This window comes from Ilyonectria robusta, assembly GCF_021365365.1.
Source record: "Ilyonectria robusta strain PMI_751 chromosome Unknown BGZ61scaffold_3, whole genome shotgun sequence".
NCBI lineage: Eukaryota > Fungi > Ascomycota > Sordariomycetes > Hypocreales > Nectriaceae > Ilyonectria > Ilyonectria robusta.
Genome location: NW_025764437.1, coordinates 650075 through 668391, shown reverse-complemented (window position 1 = coordinate 668391; position 18317 = coordinate 650075). Strand labels below are relative to the sequence as shown.

General features: G+C 49.2%; 7 protein-coding genes across 7 annotated transcripts; 5 read left to right on the top strand and 2 right to left on the bottom strand.

The window, feature by feature from the left end:
* Positions 1-679: 679 nt before the first annotated feature.
* BGZ61DRAFT_342911 (Aldehyde/histidinol dehydrogenase) lies at positions 680-2512 on the top strand (the record flags this gene model as incomplete). Its single annotated transcript, XM_046239545.1, has 3 exons — positions 680-811; positions 871-978; positions 1028-2512. 3 exons carry the CDS (start codon positions 680-682, stop codon positions 2510-2512), a joined length of 1725 nt encoding a protein of 574 aa, XP_046109249.1.
* Positions 2513-4444: 1932 nt separating this feature from the next.
* Positions 4445-4801, top strand: BGZ61DRAFT_473191 (uncharacterized protein; the record flags this gene model as incomplete). Its single annotated transcript, XM_046248431.1, has 1 exon — positions 4445-4801. One exon carries the CDS (start codon positions 4445-4447, stop codon positions 4799-4801), a length of 357 nt encoding a protein of 118 aa, XP_046109248.1.
* A 1169-nt stretch (positions 4802-5970) lies between these two features.
* On the top strand, positions 5971-8149 carry BGZ61DRAFT_527800 (uncharacterized protein; the record flags this gene model as incomplete). Its single annotated transcript, XM_046253162.1, has 7 exons — positions 5971-6336; positions 6420-6487; positions 6545-6677; positions 6730-7215; positions 7371-7703; positions 7755-7820; positions 7874-8149. The coding sequence occupies 7 exons, from the start codon at positions 5971-5973 to the stop codon at positions 8147-8149; spliced, it is 1728 nt and encodes a 575-aa protein (XP_046109247.1).
* A 713-nt stretch (positions 8150-8862) lies between these two features.
* BGZ61DRAFT_442578 (uncharacterized protein) lies at positions 8863-11285 on the top strand. The gene is made up of 3 exons (XM_046244753.1): positions 8863-9030; positions 9104-9486; positions 9546-11285. Exons 2-3 carry the CDS (start codon positions 9187-9189, stop codon positions 11184-11186), a joined length of 1941 nt encoding a protein of 646 aa, XP_046109246.1. The 5' UTR covers positions 8863-9030; positions 9104-9186; the 3' UTR covers positions 11187-11285.
* On the bottom strand, positions 11260-14412 carry BGZ61DRAFT_411806 (uncharacterized protein). The gene is made up of 2 exons (XM_046243280.1): positions 11938-14412; positions 11260-11863 (listed from the first exon to the last, which is right to left on the bottom strand). Exons 1-2 carry the CDS (start codon positions 14390-14392, stop codon positions 11460-11462), a joined length of 2859 nt encoding a protein of 952 aa, XP_046109245.1. The 5' UTR covers positions 14393-14412; the 3' UTR covers positions 11260-11459.
* A 31-nt stretch (positions 14413-14443) lies between these two features.
* Positions 14444-16172, top strand: BGZ61DRAFT_442574 (uncharacterized protein). The gene is made up of 3 exons (XM_046244752.1): positions 14444-15313; positions 15369-15653; positions 15721-16172. Exons 1-3 carry the CDS (start codon positions 14658-14660, stop codon positions 15839-15841), a joined length of 1062 nt encoding a protein of 353 aa, XP_046109244.1. The 5' UTR covers positions 14444-14657; the 3' UTR covers positions 15842-16172.
* Positions 16173-17264: 1092 nt separating this feature from the next.
* BGZ61DRAFT_473187 (oxidoreductase NAD-binding domain-containing protein) lies at positions 17265-18260 on the bottom strand (the record flags this gene model as incomplete). Its single annotated transcript, XM_046248430.1, has 3 exons — positions 17265-17809; positions 17866-17943; positions 17996-18260. The coding sequence occupies 3 exons, from the start codon at positions 18258-18260 to the stop codon at positions 17265-17267; spliced, it is 888 nt and encodes a 295-aa protein (XP_046109243.1).
* Positions 18261-18317: the final 57 nt, after the last annotated feature.

The window sequence follows — 18317 nt, the reverse complement described above, 5'->3', positions numbered from 1 at the left end:
AGCAGATTTGATAGAGGCATGACTGAGTAGCCTTCTCCTCTGTTGCTGCCCAAAGAGATGGGATACAAGGGGAAGGAGTTTTTGACGGCTGTGAATTGGACTTTGGAATAACATTCTGGGGCGGATGGCCTTGGTATGGAAGTATGATTGTCGCCTGTCACGATAAAGGAGATCAACCGATGATATACTTCACCCATCTGAGCTACCAGCCCTATTTGACGACCCCCTCACTCCGTAACACCCAGAACAAACCTCCGACGATAGGCGACGTAGCACGGGATTGCATCCCGACGCTGTTATCGTTGTTTGGCTTGGGCTAAAAGACCATTCAGGTAAGGTGGCGGCGGGCGGGGACGCGCAGCGAGGTCACAAGAGCAGGTTCATGCAGTCATGACGACCTGCGCGACAATCAGCACGGAAAATGAGCCAATAGTCGGAGCAAATTCCGTGGCGTTGAAGACGTTTGGATAGGCTACTATCGGGACGACTAAAGGGGGTGGTTGCATTGCAGCGCTGGTCGGAGGAGAGACGCCGACCGTCGGAAGCTGCTTCCGTCCAGATCCCGATTCGCTACCATAAGAGGCATACTTGATCGCTCAAAGCCGACTTGATTTGACAAATGCTCACTCAGCAGTTCATCTTTAATTCTCTCCATCGAGTCCTTTTACCAAGTTCCATCATGCAGAGGTCTCAATTTATCCGAAGGGTCCAGCTGGCGGACTTGAATGCCGCAAGTCGTCGCAGCACCGCAACTCCCGCTCTGCGACGATGTCTCAGCCTCCATCCTCCCAAGTTCGAAAATGAGAAATTTGTATGACCCACGAATAAATTTTTACATGGCTTGAAATTATGCTAACTGAGGAACTCCAGCTCGATTATGCCAAAGGTTCGCCCGAGAGGGCCGAGTTGACAAAGACCATCAAGCGGATGAAGAGCGCTTTTCCTCTCAACATTCCCATATCCATTAGCGGTGCAACAGTATGTGTCATACTCTCCTTTGAAAAGTTTTCACTCACGTAGTAATCAGGTAAAAACGGAACAAACAAGGAAGCAAGAGAACCCATCCTTCCACAAGGAGATCGTCGCAGAATATGCCATCGCCACCCCCGACCATGTCAACGCAGCCATCGATGCTGCCCTGAACGCGAAGCCCGCCTGGGAGGCCATGCCTTTTGAGGACCGAGCTGCCATTTTTCTGCGCGCCTCAGAATTGATCGCTGGAAAGTACCGCTCTGATATCGTCGCGGCCACCATGTTGGGCCAGGGCAAGAACATCTGGCAAGCAGAGATTGAAGCACCCAGCGAGACGGTGGATTTTTTCCGGTACTATATCCAAGAGGCTTGGTCATTGTTTGCGCAACAACCCAAGGTTCAGCCCTCAGGGCAATGGAACAAGATGGAGTACCGCCCGCTAGAAGGCTTCGTCTACGCGATCGCTCCATTCAACTTCACCGCACTCGGCGCCACCCTCGTTGGCCCTGCCGCTCTTTTGGGCAATGTGGTCATTTGGAAACCTTCCGATTCGGCTCTTCATTCTAGCTGGCTGTTGTATCAGATCCTGCTCGAGGCAGGTCTTCCGAAGGACGTCATCCAGTTCATTCCTGGCGACGCTGAGGAGGTCACCGACACAGTCCTCAAAAGGCCTGAGTTTGGCGCGCTGTCGTTCATTGGGTCTACCCAGGTTTTCAAGGGAGTGCAAAAGAAGATTGGAAACGGAATCGGCGATGGCATCTACAACTCATACCCCAGAGTCGTCGGCGAGACTGGTGGCAAGAACTGGGGAGTTGTTCATTCATCTGCCGACATCAGGAGTGCTGCTCTCAATACCATTCGAGGTTCCTTTGAGTACCAGGGCCAAAAATGCTCTGCAAACTCCAGGGTTTACGTCGCCGAATCCGTTTGGCCCGAGTTCAAGAAGCATCTACAAGACGAGGTTGCTGAGCTGAAGGTCGGCAATGTTGAGAATTACGAAAATTTCATCACCCCAGTTATCCACGAGAGGTCTTTTGACAAACTGAATCAGGTCATTGAGGATGCTAAGACTGATCCCGAACTGGAGTTGGTGGTGGGAGGAAAAGCCTCGAAGGAGGAGGGCTACTTCGTCCACCCAACCATCTATCAAACAACCAACCCACGACATGACATTATGTCTCGGGAGCTGTTTGGACCTATCCTCGGAATCTACGTTTTCCCGGATAACAAGTGGGAGGAGACATTAAAGACTATTGACAGCACCTCTCGATATGCTCTGACCGGCAGTGTTTATGCCACTGACCCCTACGCCTCTCGAACGGCGCAGACTATCTTGAAGCACGCTGCCGGTATGCTCTACCTTAACACTAAGTGTACCGGCTCGATCGTGGCTCAGCAACCGTTTGGAGGCAGCCGTGACTCTGGTACCAACGATAAGACAGGCACAATGGCTCATCTGCAGCGATTTGTGAGTGTTCGGTCCATCAAGGAGGAGTTCATACCACTAGAAACGATCCAGTATCCTTCCAATGTGGTTTAAACAGTCGATAGAAAATACCAACCCTTCATTCCTTATCTACTATACGACGAGGACACATTTAAGCAGTGATGAAATCCAATGACTGAAATGTACGAAATTTGCCATTCAGAGCATTGTAACAGTTCGAAGGCTACAGTTGTCAATCCAATTTAATTCAATGACTTCGTAAAATCTCAACATGTTGGGGCATTTAATTCCTGCTAAGTTACCGCCCCGTCACTGCCATGGTATAAGGGTCCTTACCCCGACTCGTTGTCATAGGGTACTCCCGTCTTTGAGCTATTCTGAGAGTTATAAGCCCGTGAATTTAATACCTGAAACTATTCTAAAGATTGCTATCGCAGGTGCAATAGACAACCCATACACCAACTGGATGACGTCGACAGTCCGGACCACGCACACAACAAGCTGGGACAGCCACACAGCTACACAGTCCTACTGAGAAGCAACACAAAGTACAGTCTGCGTCTCAGAATCGCAATGTTTGAATTGCCTCACACACATATTCGCTAATCTAGGGGGGGCGGGGGTATGTCACACATAATGTAAGGTTTCTGTTGCACTACACACTAGCGTAGTGTCCATTTTACTTTTGCTGCAGCTGTCAATGCAATATTGTGTGATGGCATAAGATCTAGTCAGCACTGAGCCACAACACGAAGAAGATACTACTAATAAAACTAATAGTACGATTTGGAAATCAACTTAACATCTGTTAGGTACCTAATTCTCGTTGATACCCGGCATCAGACACTTACGTCAAGGTTCGTGCTAAGTTTTGGATCCTCCTTCTAAAGTGTGTGAGAGTGGAACAAGGTAAGATAATAGCAGGCTCGGCTAAAGTACAAGACAATATTCATATGGAACAGAAGTGATACCATTCAGCCTAGCTTGGTTTGACTTATCCCATTCAGGGGTCATCCGAGTCCCAATTGAGCTTCAATACATAGCACAAGCACAAACTTAATGAATACGTTTCAGCTCCCCGTGTAACTTCGCCCTAACGACTGTTTGGGTGTCTGGACCGCAACACAAGCTGGTTTCAGGCCATCGTGTGACGCCCAGAACGTCCATTATTAGGAATTCAGTTGCAGATCCTGGCGGACGGGTGCGTCCTCCGGTCGCAGACTACCTCACTCCGCGCAGCCTAGCTATTACAAAAGAGGAACCATTGTAGGCTGTTTGCACGCTTTCGCGGCTAAGAGTGGAAAAATGGAGACGCTAGCGCTAGTGGAAGGAGTTTTTGCCCATATTAATAGCTCTTTTCGAAAACGGACAGTTTAAGACCCAAAGTTACCGTATGAACTCGGTAAGTTGGTACAAATTTTTTGACTCCCTTATGCAAGTAGACCCCGCAAATTCTGTAGCTTAACTCACTAGTGGTTGGCTCTAGTCATCCCGATAAGCCTTCACTGATAAGCTGCAGTAAAGCGGGGCAGAAAGAATTTACCGAGTTGTTGGATCCGGTACGGGTAAGTCAATTAGGGCAATAATGATCAAGACGATAGTGGAGCCTAAAGATGATGATATTGATGATCATGCTTGTAGGATCTAACCTGCTTCCAGGGCCCTGTTTCCGGTGAGGGGTTTTTGGTCAATCTCACACCCCCCTCATGACTAAGACAAGATATTGATGTATCAGGGATTCGGTCTTATCCGGGCCCCTAGTCCGGCACCCGAGGGTCAGTCCAACACGAGTTAATACGGTACTGAGACAATTATCTCAGCCGCTTCGCTACTTGAGACTCCAGTGCGACGAGAGCAATCACCGGCCTAAGAGTAGCTAGACTTGAGGAGCTTGGCAGAGATATCTATAGATGTTTATATTCAAGCTGAGGCAGCTCTAAAACACCTCACCCGTCCTCACGTATCTAACCGTGGACCTGATTTCAGCACTTCAATCTCCTAGCTTCGACAATTATATCGTTGATCATGAGTTATATCCCACCCCTAGCCCAGAAACTTAGCAACAGCGGAGATGGAGAGTCCGAATGGGAACCTATTAGCACGTGGGCTACGGCGGGGAAGGACGGGCAGGCCGGGCCCGTACCAGATTTCGCCTTACCCAGTGTGGACGGGCCTGAGGGCAGCGACATTTTTTACCCTCTTCAAGGCCCAGTACAACTGGCTCCGAAGAAGAAAACGGTAACTCAGTGGACGTGTTGCGTCTGTGGCCACACCGGCATGTCAGTGAATATCCCCACGTGTCAGCACTGCAGCACGTCTCGCTGCGCGTACTGCCCTGTAGAAAGAGTCAGGGTCAAGGCAGTACATTTCAGCCATGACTGAGGTGAAGAGTCTGGTTCAAAGAAAACCTACATTTACACGTGATCTGATATCTATAGTCCACTTGACTATCGCACCCTGGTGCTATTGATTCTGGCTGGCAATGTGAGGCCCCCCCTCCTCGTCACTTCTACCAATCGGCCAATTCAAGCATGCTTGGAAGATTTTATCTCGCAGTTTTGCCTCAAGCACACCTTCAATGCACTGCGCCCTCCTTGTCAGCCATGAGCTGGCCTCGTTGCCTTGTCGCCTCGTCTCTTGGCTTCCACTTGATAGGCGGCCGCGTCTCCGCGTGATATCGAGCCTCAGCCCTTAAGACCGGCCAACGGCGCGACAAATAGTTTTTTCTCAGTATCACATTCGCCTGTCGAGATTATGGCACCACTTTGGGGGGCCTCAGAAGCACGAGGGTTGTCAATGGAGAACAGAGTCAACGTACATACGCACAATTTTGTATCAGGATACGTGTATTTAATTGGCAATTTTAATGAATTAAATCATTGATTTGTAAACGAATACACTTCACTTAACAAGCTACCTCCGAGTACTGACAAAAATCTTTTAGTGAGCGGCTTAGCTCCCTATGCAATCAGTATGGCAATTCATGTATCTTTATTCTTAACATATGAAACCCATCTGACTCGTTACTCCCAGATGGGGGCCCTTTGAGACCCCCACAAATGCTGGTTATTTCACACGAGACAACTTGACGCCTCGGCTCTCAGTCAGGCCTCACAGCCCCCATGTATCCATTTCCATGGAAGCACAACATTGACAATGTCGACTCACTCAAATCAAAGCGACTTTGTGAGCAAACATACATGCTGACCTGCACCATGACGTGGCCAATTGTTGGTCATGAGACAACTCCACAAGCCTATTACATTCAGGCTGACCCAACCCTACCAATGTTGAGTCAATATTTTATCTTGGGACCCCGATCTCGGGCAGCCAAGTTTCAATACCTCACTCTCATTGACTCAAGATGCCATCTGAGAGGTACAACCGTTTTTAAAGGATATAAACCCGGCGCATTCTCGATTTAAATAACAGCAGCCGACATCCGTCTAGCCTGACCATGAGTCCTTTACATCTACAGCTCCCGTCACAACACATCCGGGCCCTGCAACAAATCCTGCGCCGGCGGAATATAGAACAACCAAACAGTAATAATGGGTTTGGACAATAAACCTGAGCCTCATCCATGCACTTACGATTGGAACCAGCCCATGCTAGGTGTCGAGACGGCAGTGAACCAGTCAGCTGTTGAGCAGTGGGATGATTTAGATGGAACAATTCTTGAGCTCTTTCAACTCATCCCTGATGGGTCTCCAAGGTTACACTATCAGGCTAGGGAGCTTGAAGTTATTTGTCCACCTTCTAAGCTACAAGAATTGCGCCAGGTCGGTGTCACTGGTCGGTCTTCTGAGATCATCGCGTGGCTTGACGACAGGTCACAGGCCCGGAACTCGACCTGTAAGAGAAAGTTGTCAGGTTGGCTGACGCGTTCTGATCTGTATAAGGCCCTGCGGGCAAAGGTAAGTAAATTCCTTCTTTCAGTTGAAGCTTCTATAATATAAGTTTTGTCATGATCTCGAAAGTCAGATTAATTAAGTTTTAGCGCATTCACGTCCAAAATGATGGTGATGTCGATGAAAGCCATGAGCCAAATGCTGAACGCCGTCTCATGTATGACTTACTTTCTTTCAGTTTCCTAGAACTGCTAGATGCTGACAGCTTCATCAGATACCTACCAAATCCAGACTGGCAAGGTTTGTCGCCCATCATCTTGACTGCTTCAAGACAGGAGGCGGGCATCTTGAGCATTTTTCTATGGAAGCATATGATAGCTCGTTGTTCAATCCAAGCGTCCGTCTCAGTAAGTTCTTCTAGAGGTCCTTCAGACTTGAAACTAAACTGATTCTATACAGACCTCTCGCCATTTCTCGCTGGAGTTTCATCTCCCATTCTTTGTGTGGAAGGACACAAAATCAATCCTCCGCGACAAACGAATCAGATCAGACAAGTTTCCGCTGAGGAAGTCGAGGCTCCTCTCCTTCTTGGAAAGGTCTCGTCCAACTTCTAAAGAAGGAGATAACTTGGATTGTCTGCACGAAAGTCAGTGGTCCTGTGTCGTGACCGGCTTCAACAACACCGTCTGGAATGTATACGGTTTCACAGACACTTACTTCTACGACACAGACGATGAATTTGATCGTGTGAGTGTCAATTATTACCAAAGATGTCTCGAGGATGAAGACAGGATGGAGTACGATCCCATCATTGGATCAGATGCCAACCTTCCAATCCAAGACCCTCGCGAATACTTTGTAGCGACCCTCCTATCATGCATGAACCACATTCTTGAAGAATGGAACAACATCATCACCAGACTTGAGCGCAAAATGTGCTATTACGTGAGTGGATCTCTTCGAAATTTCCTTCGCTCATGCAAATCTACACTTCGTATCTTATTTCCCCGGCCCGAGACGCATGCTGCATTTCGATTCTTACGACGAGCTTGCTCCCTAGTTTCCTGTTTGCACAAGGCCTATCCTAAAATTTATCATAGATTGACGACGAAGATTTCTTTTTCGACCACGATAAATTGCCGTTCGGGCCTGACAAAGATCACTCGAAGTCTCTCCAGGATTCCTACGGGTGGACACAGCAAGTCACCTGTCTTCTAACGCACCTGAGGAAAAGAATCAGAAACCTCAACAAAGCCTGGGAGTCATTTAGAGCTAGGGATACTCATTCTTTCGACGTGACTGACCAACAAAGCGACAAGCCAAACCGTACAAGGATTCTTCTTTGCTCCATCGATACAATAGTAACAGAACTAAACGCCCTTGAAGTTCAATTGGGAGACTTATGGGACAAAAATGAGGACTTCAGGAAGTCGGTGAGATAACCCTTTATTCTAATGCAAAGCAATCCGTACTGAATTTAGAAGCTCGAGCTATACCTACAGGTAGAGAATAACAGAACAATCGTCTTGCAACAATTCAACATCAGCTTCGTAAGTCTGTCTAGCAGGCGACCGGAAATGCAAGGTTAACAATTTCCGATTAGATCCAAATTATATCACCGCCTGCATTGGCAGCAACCATGATGCAGAGCCGAGTTTTGCCTTGGACGTCCGGTTTCCTTCCTTGGCTTATTGTGACGGCGATCCTGTGGATTCTGATGGCGGCTGTGCGGCCAGCATTAACATGGTATCATCGATACATGGGCTCGAAGCCAAGGGCCAGCTTTGTTCCGCCACTTGCCCAAGAGCCGATGATGAATGGTTTCCATTGGCAGCAAGAGGGTCTCAGGCTCCCGCAGCCTACATTTGCAGCCCACTGATGCCATCATGGTAATTGTGGAACGATCAGAGTCTACTTGACAAATTTTCCGCCTTCTTCCAATCCTTTTCCATCCTTGTTCAAACTATCCAATGTATAAGATAATACGGTAAATACCAAAGAATGACCACACTTGGAACCACGTCTAGTTCTGGAGGAAACCCTATTTTAACGAGGTTGTCGAGCGTGCATCATGGCTCGAGATGCCCAAAGAGGGACCACCAAGAGATGCAAGCTTCAAAACGTATGGCGAAATAAGAGAATATTATGAAATTTCTGGCTATATTTTCCGATCGAGCTTTCTTTTTCCTTTTTTTTTTCGTTCTTACCAGGTGCTCTGTAATTTACTCTTGTAAAACCCGGAGACACTTGCTTCTCAAAAACGCTCAAATATTCCTCCTAACCTTCAATGTGCGTTCGCCACATATGAGAAATATGCGGGCGATCAATTACCTGCGATTCCTCAACAAAATTATTCGTCGCACTGCTTTTCAGTGGTTTAACAATGATGCCATTGCGACGCACGAATTCCTTCGTCACATCATAGCAAGCTGCGTGGCCAACTCTTATTGGACAGACGGCGCTTGAAGTGAGGCGCTTGTAAGCCTTGTTTTCCGGGTATTTCGAAGCCTCGATTGATTCCCTCTGGATATTGTATGCTTGTAGAGTGTAGGGCCTTGGGCACAAATCAGATGATAATTAACAAATTAGGAAAAAGACTACATATGACGCTCTTTGTCCTGTTGACGTTATTCTAGTAGGATCAATTCCCTTGCTACGTCACTTCAAGTATCACAGTGAGGGCGATGTGCATCACGTAGCAGTCAGCTGGCTGCCTCGTGAGCACCCTTCCTACCGTACCCAATATCTGCCCAACTTCAGGTATGTGCCTAATGCGGCTCCCGTCAGCAAACCATATGCTCTCAATCCAACGCAGCCTAATTTCTTCCCAAAGAGCCCGATACTTCATGTGCACAATCAAGACCGGCCTCTCCGCACCCGCTTCATTCAAAATAACTTCGCCTCAACACACCGACGATGGCATGCCTTACAAGTACACCACAAGGACTTGAGGCCCTCCTCCAGGGGCTCCGCCTCGATCCTTTGCCTCAGTATGCATCAAACGATGCTCTTACTAAGCCCGTTGAAATATGGAGGTCATATTTCGCAAAGTTCCTTTCAACAGTGGTAGATTGTGATGAGGCTGTGATCCAAGAGGCTATCAGTTCAACAACTGAGACCTCGCTTGGAGACTTGGCGCTCATTCTCCCTCGCCTCAAGCTGAAGGATATTGACAACAACGGTCTAAAGACACTGGCTTTCGAGATAGGTCACAGGGTTTGCCACCCCCATAGCCTGATATTCAGCGTTGATTTTGTCTAACTTGCACTTCTTAGCTCCCTTCCTCTCCGCTTTTCTTGGCACCCTGGGTCGATGGCATCCATCTTCGGATGTTCTTCTCTCCAGATACTCTCCCCCGGCTCCTTCTCCCGTACATCAGCGACCGAAAATCGCTGTACGGTCATGATCTATCCCAAGGTCTCCGGGATCCCACATCGCCTGGTCAAGGCAAGAAGAAAGTCGTCGTGGAATTCTCGTCCCCAAACGTTGCCACCGATTTCGATGGAAACCATCTTCGAAGCACCCTCATCGGCGCTTTTGTTGCCAACATCTACGAAGCTATGGGATGGGAAGTGGAACGTCTGAACTACCTCGGGGACTGGGGCAAGCAGATCGGTTTACTTGCAGTTGGATATGACAGGTTCAGCTCTGAGGAGGAGCTGCAAAGTGGCGGTATTCATCACCTTCTAGACGTCTACGCCAAGATCCAGGAAATCTTCAGACCAGAACAAGATGCAAGGGACAAAGCGAAGCATGACAAACAGAACACTGCGGATATCGAAGGGAAGGGCATCTTCGCTGAAAGAGACGCATTTGTCAAGAAGCTGGAGGATGGGGATGAAACAGCCCTTGCGCTGTGGAAGCGCTTCCGAGATATCACCATTGACGAACTCAAACTCGGGTATGGACGCCTTGGTGTTGAGTTCGACGAGTACTGGGGCGAGTCGGAGGTTCAGCCGAAGACAATTGCTGAAGTCGAAGGCACCCTCAAGGAAAAAGGCGTCCTTGAGGAGAGCGATGGGTCGTGGATGATCGACTTTGTCAAGCATGCTGGGAAGAAAGGCCTCGGTACGCAAATCGTCCGAGGCCGCGATGGCTCCACACGCTACCTCCTCCGAGACATTGCTGGAGTGCTCGATCGCTCACGCAAGTTCGCATTCGACAAGATGATCTACGTTGTATCTGCAAGGCAGGACAATCATTTCCAGCAGTTGTTCACATCATTCGATCTGATGGACCGCTCGGATCTCAAAGGCAAGCTTCAGCACGTCAATTTCGGTGCCATCCACGGGGTTGAGGGTAGTCTGCTCTCCAAAATTCTCGACCAGTGCGCGGTTCGGATTCATGACGCCTTGCGAGAGGAGCATGGTGACAGTGACATCGACAGCGACGGTCTGGGATCCGTCAGTGACGTGTCCCTGATCAGCGGGTTACTTGCCCTAGACATGTCTGGAAGGAGAGGGCATAACTACACCTTTGACCCCAAGAAAATCGCATCATCCAGTTCCCACACGGGCTTGGTGCTGCAGGCATGTCACGGAGTGTTGAATGCCTCGATCGACAGGTTGACCACTGACGAGGTCGAGGCTGCTGAGGCAGACTACGCCACTTTGAGTGATGACGACTCTGCGGATTTGCTACGGCTCATGGCACAATTTCCCAACGTTGTTGTAGCAACATACAAGTCCTTGGAGCCGCACACGCTCCTCGGCTATTTGTACAAGGTTGTGAGTTCGTTGTCTATGCTGGGTGACGAACAAGATGAGGAGTTTGAAGGCGACGGTGAGGAGGGGGGTCCTAGCGATCTGGGTGAGAAGAGTTTGGAGGAAAAGAAGGCAAAGCTAGTCCTGTACCAGAATGCACGGCAGGTCTTGGAGAATGGGATGAAACTACTAGGGTTCCCAGTTATTTCTTAGTGTGAGGGTTTTGAGCGAATTGATGTTGATGTTTCTTGGAAGATGTGTTGCTAGTCAAGCTATACCTCAGTATGCCGAGTGGAATTTTAAACGCTGTGAGCTGTCTCGCGCGATGTAGTGAATTGTCACGCCCAAGTTCTCGTTCTATTTTGACATGTCTTCCTATTTCAAGCTATCACCCGACATATTTAGCGATGATGCCTCGTAACGGATCCTTTCAGCGCGATAGGTATCGCTTCCTGTCGTCAACTGACCGAAATACACAGGAGTCACCTAAGGGATAACTAAAGGTCCCTCTTCCACTCCTCCACTTCTCTGCTTCTGGTCCTGCCCTTGGCCGTGCTTCATTTTGTCTCCCCGGGGCTTGATCGGCAGCTGTGAAGGATCTCCGATCTGAGCTGAGCTCGTCGCGATGAAGTCAGCGGTGAGACTTGAAACAACATTTGCGTTGAGTTCCCGCTGTTCACGCCTATCCTCCTCTTCCAGTCGGAGTTTATCCTCGTCACTCATTTCAGCGCGTCGGATGCTCTTGATTTCATCCATGATGAAGAGCAGGGCAGCTTCTGTACAACGGGTTCGCTCCAGCGCATGGTCTGCGTTGCGAACATATCGTCGCGTGACATCCGTAGCGCCGTCAATAGAGAACGCGATCACATACGACATTCTCTTCCCCCAGTCTGTTGCGAAATGTCAGCGCTGTGTTTTGGGAGGGCAGTCATTGATTGGGAAGATCTTGGGTGCGAAAACTTACGTTTCCCGTATAGGGATGGGTTGTCAAAAGATTCCTCGCATGAATCAATGTGAACCCATCTCTTGTTGTATTCTGAGTACATCTCGGTCCACACGTGGTCTTCACTATTCCACACCCACCTTACTCTAACGCTCATAGCCCGGCAGAGCATCGTAAAACAGTTCGCCCACTCACCAACTCGCCCTTTCTTGGTCTGGAGTAGTTTCCACACGTCTCCATATCGGGGGAATCGCTCGTATGCCTGGCAGTTCTTTTTTGAACATCTGAAGAGCTCGACACGCAAAGCGCCGCCAGCTGATTCCTCTGCGGTTGGGCTACTTAGCCCCCAAGGAATGGTGGACGATGAGCATACTGGACATGGTGGATTGTTTACCCAAGTGAAAAACGAGCGTTTAAACCATCGCAGTAACGCCCGGATGATGCAGTCAGTGTAGCTCCACGTGGGCCGCCGTCCATCGTCATATGACTCTGCTTCGGCCTGGAGCAATGTACTCTCTTCTTCAGCTTCGGCATAGATCCGGATCAACGGGATCTTGCTCAGAGCCTCGTCCAGTAGTCCTGGGTTCTCATATTTCGTTGGGGTCGAGGAGAGGGATATCAAAAGATTGCGGAACTTGTTGAACTCCCCGTTGTATTCTGCTGGAGGCTGGGGTAAAAGCGGTGTCAGGATTGGCCTTCGCCATTGGGGCTGCAGCAGTAATTCTTTTCCGGTGTGGAATGGATTTGACCCATCCTCACTAGCTGTAGTGTACGGTGGAACTGACTCATCCTCGCCGGGTGCATCCTGGCATTGAGTCGATTCATTGCCACTGGACGAAACTGCTTGTTCAATAGTAGCTTGTCGTTTAGCCCGTGACAGTCTAATTTCATTCAATAGTTTGATCCGCCGCTGGTCCTCAAATCGACGTCTCAAGTCCCGGCTCCACTTTTGGCCGTAGTCCGATTTTGCGTTGGAAGAGGATGCCGTGACGGACTCTATGTCTTGCGGATGCGGATCAAGATCCAGGTCTCCCTTAGCATTGTATAGAGACTCTGCTACAGCTAGGGGTAGGTGAGGTTGTTGGTTGACTCGCAGTTCTATGTCTTCGAATACCCGAGCAAAAGGTATCACAATTGCAGCACCTGAATCTGGGGAGCCGGCAACGATATGCCCATACAAGTCCCCGGATTCCGCGTCAATGATCCAGGAGCCACAGTCCCCGGCTTCTAGCTGAGATTCCAGGAGGATGTTGTATACGTCTTGGAACAGACGGCTGTTTGGGAGGCGGGCGTACAGTGGAGTGCCTGACATGACTCCTGTGAGCGTTCCTCTGGAGGTGGAGCTCAAGATCTCAACGTCCTTGGGGCCGTCAGGGACAACACGCTGGATCTTGGCTCGGCCCTGGACATGAAATGAGGAAGGGGTTATTTCGTTAGCGATGCAGTGATTGGGCTTGGTCACCTCGATCAGAGCGTAGTCGAGACCAGACGGCGGTTCATCGAGGGAGGACAGATAGACATGTCCCAGACGCTGTGGGGGCGGGAAAGTTCCCAGTGAAGGTTCTTTCTCGAGGACCCGACGGCTTTTGCATTTCAATCCCTCCTCTGTTGTTTGCATATCTTGTATGCTCGATGAGATTTGCGGTTGGAGTATCTCGTTCTCGGTTGAACTTGCGTACTGCGAGCTCAGAGCGGCGTCGTTTGTTTGTGTCAACCACGCATTTTCCTCAGACCTCGATCCTTCTTCTTCCACCTCAGCATCGTCGTCAATGTCAAATTCATCGTCAATTTCGAATTCGTCATCACTACCCTCAGCCTCCGCGTAGCTTGGCATCGTATCAGGGCTGAGCACATGGCCTGCTGTGGTGTAGTAGAACTTGTCCGACAGCTGAATGATGCCACCAACAGTAGCTTGTTTGCAGCAAGTTCTGTCGTCGATGATTGGTTCAACGAACAACGGCATCCCGCACGGGTTGCTCGCAAAGGACGCAAGAACAGGTCTTTGATAAAATGCGGACGTCGTGCCATTGTCTGCTAACTGAACGAGCTGATTGAAGTCAGGCGGTCGCGGCATGTGGGCCGTCTTGATCCCGGGGAATTCATCGAGAATGCCGCTGTCTTTGATTGCATTTCTCACCTGCTTGCGATATGCAGCGACTTCGCAGCAGAACAGGATCGCTGGGCTGGCATTCTTTGCTGACTTGCCGAACATATAGATGGACCATGTAACCCAGCTCGATACTGGCTCGACGGACCTCTCGAGGTAGGCCTTGATCTTTGGGGCCAAGGTCATAAATGCGTCTCTCGCTGGGCCTTTAGCTACCCAACAACGCTCTTTGCCGACGTTGCCAATGCAGCGGCCGGCAGATAGCTCTGGTTCAGGCCATGCGAGATGTCTCGTTGCCGACCTGCCACTGAGTATCGCGATGCCGCTGCCCCAGGATCTCAGAGGGGATGTTACGATTTCCGTCGACATGGTTCAGCGTAATGCAGGACATCTTTCTCAGATGACGAGAAATACGGCTCTCGATCCTGGAATCAGCCGCACTTATGAGGGGCTATTGAGGCTGTGTGTAGGTGGCTTATCAGAGCTGAGCTGAGGCGCAGCATTATCCACCAATAGCAAATGCAGTATCATGCAGCTAAGCAATGCTACCTCACTCGACTCGTTGTCTTCAGCGTCACCAGAGCCTGATCCTCCATGTGAACAAAACAGGCCAGAAGACGACTGAACTGTGATAATGACAGACAAGACGGTGCTCGATTCGAGCCTGCTGGACCTCCCGCTGCCGCAACTCACCAAAACGGCAATATCCAGCGAGTACTGGGCCTACCGGCACCAAGGTCAGCGCTTCAATAGCGTGGATTACGATCTGCAATCATTTTGGATATACTACAACAAAGAATGCGCCAGAGCTCTCCACAACGGAGGGCGATACGTGGCTCTGAGATCTCACCGCGATGTGGCCGACTGCGTCCGCAAGCTTAAAAGCGGGATGCTGCGACATGACATCAAGGAGGAGCTGCGAGAAAAACTTACGGCTTTTCATGACAACGAAGACGAGATGCTCGACAACTCAATAGACTTGGCCGCCAGTCTGCTTTTGATGATGAGCTTCTGCAGCTTCGCATACGGTTTCTCTGGCAGGAGTCCTCTTCACTGGAGTGACGGATCACTGGAGAGCTTTGTGTCTGAGTACTTCGATCCTGGAACTGCCCACCAGGTCAAGGAGAACGTCAGAATGGAGAAAATATTTACTGCACGCAACTTATGCCGCATCGCAGGACTGGATATCGTTTGGACGGATAACTTGGTAGATCATCTCCGCTTGACGGATGACGACCGACGCGTACACATCTTCCATCATGCTTCGTTCCTGGAAGTCCAAAGACAGAGGTTCACATTCTTCTTGACCACTCAATGTGCGATGGCCGCTGACTTATTGTGACAGTACCGACTCCCTGCTACCCAAGGGTCTCGCGGATGAGACTTTGAGGACATTGGCACTCCTCTTCCCATCCTCGGACTTGGAAACGAAAAAGTGGTTCTCCAAGTTGTCCGACGCTGGACTCGACAAACGAGTCATCCAGTGCGGGCAACTAAAGACCGACCATCGGCAAACTGAAAGGTTCGGATTTTGGAGTGATCGTCTTGTCATATTGAAGCAGGTCTTTGATGAAGCACAGCCCAAATCTTTGTCGCAATGGTGGCATGATAGGCGGAACGGCGTTCAATGGTACCCCCTCTCAACCGCAAGCGCTTCAACGTGCATTGTTGTCCACTAATACTGGTCTCATCAACAGGTATACATTTTGGGTAGCCGTGCTGGTTCTTGTGTTGACAATATTCTTTGGTTTGGTACAAAGTATTGAAGGTGGTTTGCAAGTGTATGCCTCCTTCAAAGGACTCCATGGGCCAACATGAAAGACGGTCAGAAGTCAGGGTTAGATCCTACTCGCCACCACGTCTTATCCATGAGCCAAGATTCGGCAGCTACAAGCTCTGCAGAGACGCATATGCTGTAATTATTGAGGGGCCCAGACATCTTGGTTTACTTGGCAATGTTATTTGATCCGCTATGGCAAGCCTGTGGCGACGCGATAAAGTATTGACTGGTGCCGATGTATGAAATTGGGGGGATCCGTTCATTATCGCCGTGCAACAAACTCTCAGTTCCAAGGATTTAAACGGAAGTTATAGATGTCAGTTTAGGCTCCGTTCTCCTTGAACTACTACGACGTTTAAAGACTGTGCCCGAGTTGAAGGCATCAACTCCAATGAAGACCCTAGTTGTGTATCATGCTCTGTGGATATGCCTATGAATCATCGTTTGCCTCCCTCCGAACTTCGAGCCGGGGTTCGGACTATTTGTGCTACTCTAGCTTAACCCCATCTGATATGGATCCTGGACGAAATTTTCTTTCCCTCACACATTGTCCAAACATCGGTACGAGTTGGCAAGGTAAGTATATTTATATATAGATAGAAACCCACTCCAATTATACACCAGTGAAAAAAAATAAGGAACTGACGTGGCAGTCGATGGGCCTAATAAGGCAGTGACACCGATGCCTGCTCCTGGAACAGAAGGACTACAAAAAGGCAATCTTTGCGGTTTATGTGGATCGAACACATGACCTTCAGATCTTCAGTCTGACGCTCTCTGTCAGTGAAGGTTAGTGATGTGGCTCGAAGAGGGATTAATATGACAACATACCCCAACTGAGCTAAACCCGCTGTGTTGAGAGCCGGGGTTCTTCGTGTGGACTATCTTGCCGAGTTGAAAGTGTACTTCAGCAAAAATGAAACACAAAAAGGTATTCTTTGCGGTTTATGTGGATCGAACACATGACCTTCAGATCTTCAGTCTGACGCTCTCTGCCAGTGAAGGTTAGTGATTTGCTTGAAGTGAGGGATTATTGTGTGAACATACCCCAACTGAGCTAAACCCGCGTGTTTGATAAGAGAAGTGTCCGCTAAGTCCAATCATGCAGGTGGGTCAGACCCAGTTGCGAAACTCGCTCACCCTGGACAACGAAAAGGACATACTCCAAACTCGGATCAGCTCGGGTACTAGGGGAGACAGTTTTCAGTCCCCCTCGTAGTTCTACCTATGCTTCAAGATGTAGAGTTTTTAGCATGTACTGATAGATTATCTACGGCTGGCTCTAAGTTTGAGAGAGAACCACTTAACATAATTGGACAAAGTTAGTTTGCTTTACTTTTCAATTCCAAGAATATAGAATTACTTAATAATCTTACATTAGTAGACTTTTCATTCCAAAACATTCCAGCTGTCAATCGAATGCTTAAAAACTCAACATACACAAGGCGTGCGTTTCCGGCTCTAGAACTTGTGGATCTGATCCCACCTGTACCCAAGCTGACTTAGAACTCCTGGCGAATTCTTTTTGCCGACAAGGGACGCTTCCATTGCTGGTGGTCCACAAACAAAAACCTTTGTGTCTTGTTTAGACGGTGGCATAACCTCTTCTAGCAAAGCTTTTGTTACATAGCCCTTTCGAAAAGTCGATGATTCGCTTGAATGGCTGACGGTGTAGATCGCCTTGAACCGACCGGGGAAGTCCTTGGAAAATTGCTCGAACTCTTTTCTTAGCAGGACATCCTCATCACCATTCACACCGAATACTAGAGTGATGGCCGTCTTGTCGTCGGGGTTTCGGAGGATACCCTGAGCGAGTTGGTAAATGGGAGTAATGCCAGCACCTCCAGCAATGAGAGTGACGTGCGAGTGAGTGTTGGGTTTCCATTGGTATCCTTTCAGAGGTGCCGCGAAGAGGAGCGTCTCTCCTGGTTCTAGCGAGTGCAAGTGACTGCTGGCTTTTCCATAGGGATATTTCTTGACAAGAAGATCAAGAAACCCTGGTGCATCTGGGGATATAGACATGAGCATGGCTTCTAAGGGCTTTGGAGGATGCAGAACTTACCAGACGCGCTCACAGGAGTGTATGGTCGTGGGACAGGCACCCAACTTCCCTTAGGCCATGAAACGGTCAACAGAGCGGCTATTAAATATCAGCCCTCAGTATCTCCTAATGATCCTGTGTATTAACTCACATGTGAGAGCAAGTCCACTGACTGCATCTTCCTGGGGTAGCTTGAACCGGAGGCGCTTGGTATTGTGGTTTACCGCTTCGGAGCTCTCAAGAGGCAGAGACACAAACGCCGGGCCGCTTTTGAAGACCTTGGGGGGAGAATTGGATTCTGCAGAGGCTGTGCCCATCATGAGTTTGGATACTATTCCAAGACCGATACCACCTGCGGCGAGACTGGCGATGAGAGGTGCTGGTCGCACTTGGCGAAACTGGATTGTCCAAGACATGAGAAATAAAATTTGATACAGAACAGAGAAGCGATTGATCAAATCACAAAGGTCTAC

Bases quoted from the DNA above. Each gene is read 5' to 3' on its own strand.
- BGZ61DRAFT_442574 (XM_046244752.1), top strand. From the start codon at position 14,658: ATGACAGACAAGACGGTGCTCGATTCGAGCCTGCTGGACCTCCCGCTG. The intron at 15,314-15,368 runs GTTCACATTCTT...TTATTGTGACAG, and splicing joins CTGGAAGTCCAAAGACAGAG to TACCGACTCCCTGCTACCCA. The intron at 15,654-15,720 runs GTACCCCCTCTC...TCTCATCAACAG, and splicing joins AGGCGGAACGGCGTTCAATG to GTATACATTTTGGGTAGCCG.
- BGZ61DRAFT_442578 (XM_046244753.1), top strand. From the start codon at position 9,187: ATGGCATGCCTTACAAGTACACCACAAGGACTTGAGGCCCTCCTCCAG. The intron at 9,487-9,545 runs GTTTGCCACCCC...TGCACTTCTTAG, and splicing joins CTTTCGAGATAGGTCACAGG to CTCCCTTCCTCTCCGCTTTT.
- BGZ61DRAFT_411806 (XM_046243280.1), bottom strand. From the start codon at position 14,392: ATGTCGACGGAAATCGTAACATCCCCTCTGAGATCCTGGGGCAGCGGC. The intron at 11,864-11,937 runs GTAAGTTTTCGC...ATTTCGCAACAG, and splicing joins CCCATCCCTATACGGGAAAC to ACTGGGGGAAGAGAATGTCG.